Source organism: Manacus vitellinus, unplaced genomic scaffold (genome assembly GCF_001715985.3).
Source record: "Manacus vitellinus isolate BGI_N305 unplaced genomic scaffold, ASM171598v3 scaffold_3279_pilon, whole genome shotgun sequence".
Lineage (NCBI taxonomy): Eukaryota > Metazoa > Chordata > Aves > Passeriformes > Pipridae > Manacus > Manacus vitellinus.
The window spans coordinates 1-910 of record NW_021940443.1 but is presented as its reverse complement, the minus strand read 5'-3'; the positions used below and the strand labels follow the sequence as shown (position 1 = coordinate 910).

The 910-nt window shown below is 59.1% G+C and overlaps 1 protein-coding gene across 1 annotated transcript; it reads left to right on the top strand.

Annotated features, from left to right (window-relative positions):
- Positions 1-30: 30 nt before the first annotated feature.
- Positions 31-904, top strand: ZNF70 (zinc finger protein 70; the record flags this gene model as incomplete). Its single annotated transcript, XM_029961229.1, has 1 exon — positions 31-904. A coding segment is annotated over one exon (874 nt), but the record flags the coding sequence as incomplete, so codon positions are not given.
- Between the last annotated feature and the right edge of the window lie 6 nt (positions 905-910).

The window sequence follows — 910 nt, the reverse complement described above, 5'->3', positions numbered from 1 at the left end:
CTGGTGGTCCCTGATCAGCCTCCCAGCAGGGGGAAACTGTTCAAATGCTTGGAATGTGGGAAGAGCTTCAGACAGAGCTCCAGCCTCCTCACCCACCAGCACATCCACTCTGGGGAACGGCCCTACACGTGTGGGGAATGTGGGAAGAGCTTCAGTGACAGGTCCACTCTCCACACCCACCAGCGCATCCACACTGGTGAACGGCCCTACACGTGTGGGGATTGTGGGAAGAGCTTCGGAAACAGCTCCCACCTCCGCACTCACCAGCGCATCCACACTGAGGAACGGCCCTACAGGTGTGGGGAATGTGGGAAGAGTTTCAGGCACAGCTCCACCCTTCGCACCCACCAGCGGATCCACACTGGGGAACTGCCCTACACATGTGGGGAATGTGGGAAGAGCTTCAACCAGAGCTCTGGCCTCCGCAAACACCAGCGCATCCACAGTAGGGAGAGGCCCTACAAGTGTGGGGAATGTGGGAAGAGCTTCAGCCAGAGCTCCACCCTGTACACCCACCAGCGCATCCACAGTGGGGAACGGCCCTACAAGTGCTCAGAATGTGGGAAGAGGTTTAAAATCAGCTCACATCTCCTCCTGCATGAGCGGACACACACTGATGAGAGGCCTTTCCGCTGCACCGACTGCGGGAAGGGCTTCAGGACGAACTCCGCTCTTGTCACCCACCGGCACATCCACACTGGAGAACGGCCCTACAAGTGTGGGGAGTGTGGGAAGAGCTTCACCCACAGCTCCAACCTCCGCATCCACCAGCTCATCCACACCAAGGAACGGCCCTACAAGTGTGGGGAGTGTGGGAAGAGGTTTCAGACCAGCTCAGATCTCCTCGTGCATGAACGGACGCACACGGATGAGAGGCCCTTCCGCTGCACCGACTGCGGGAAGGGCTTCA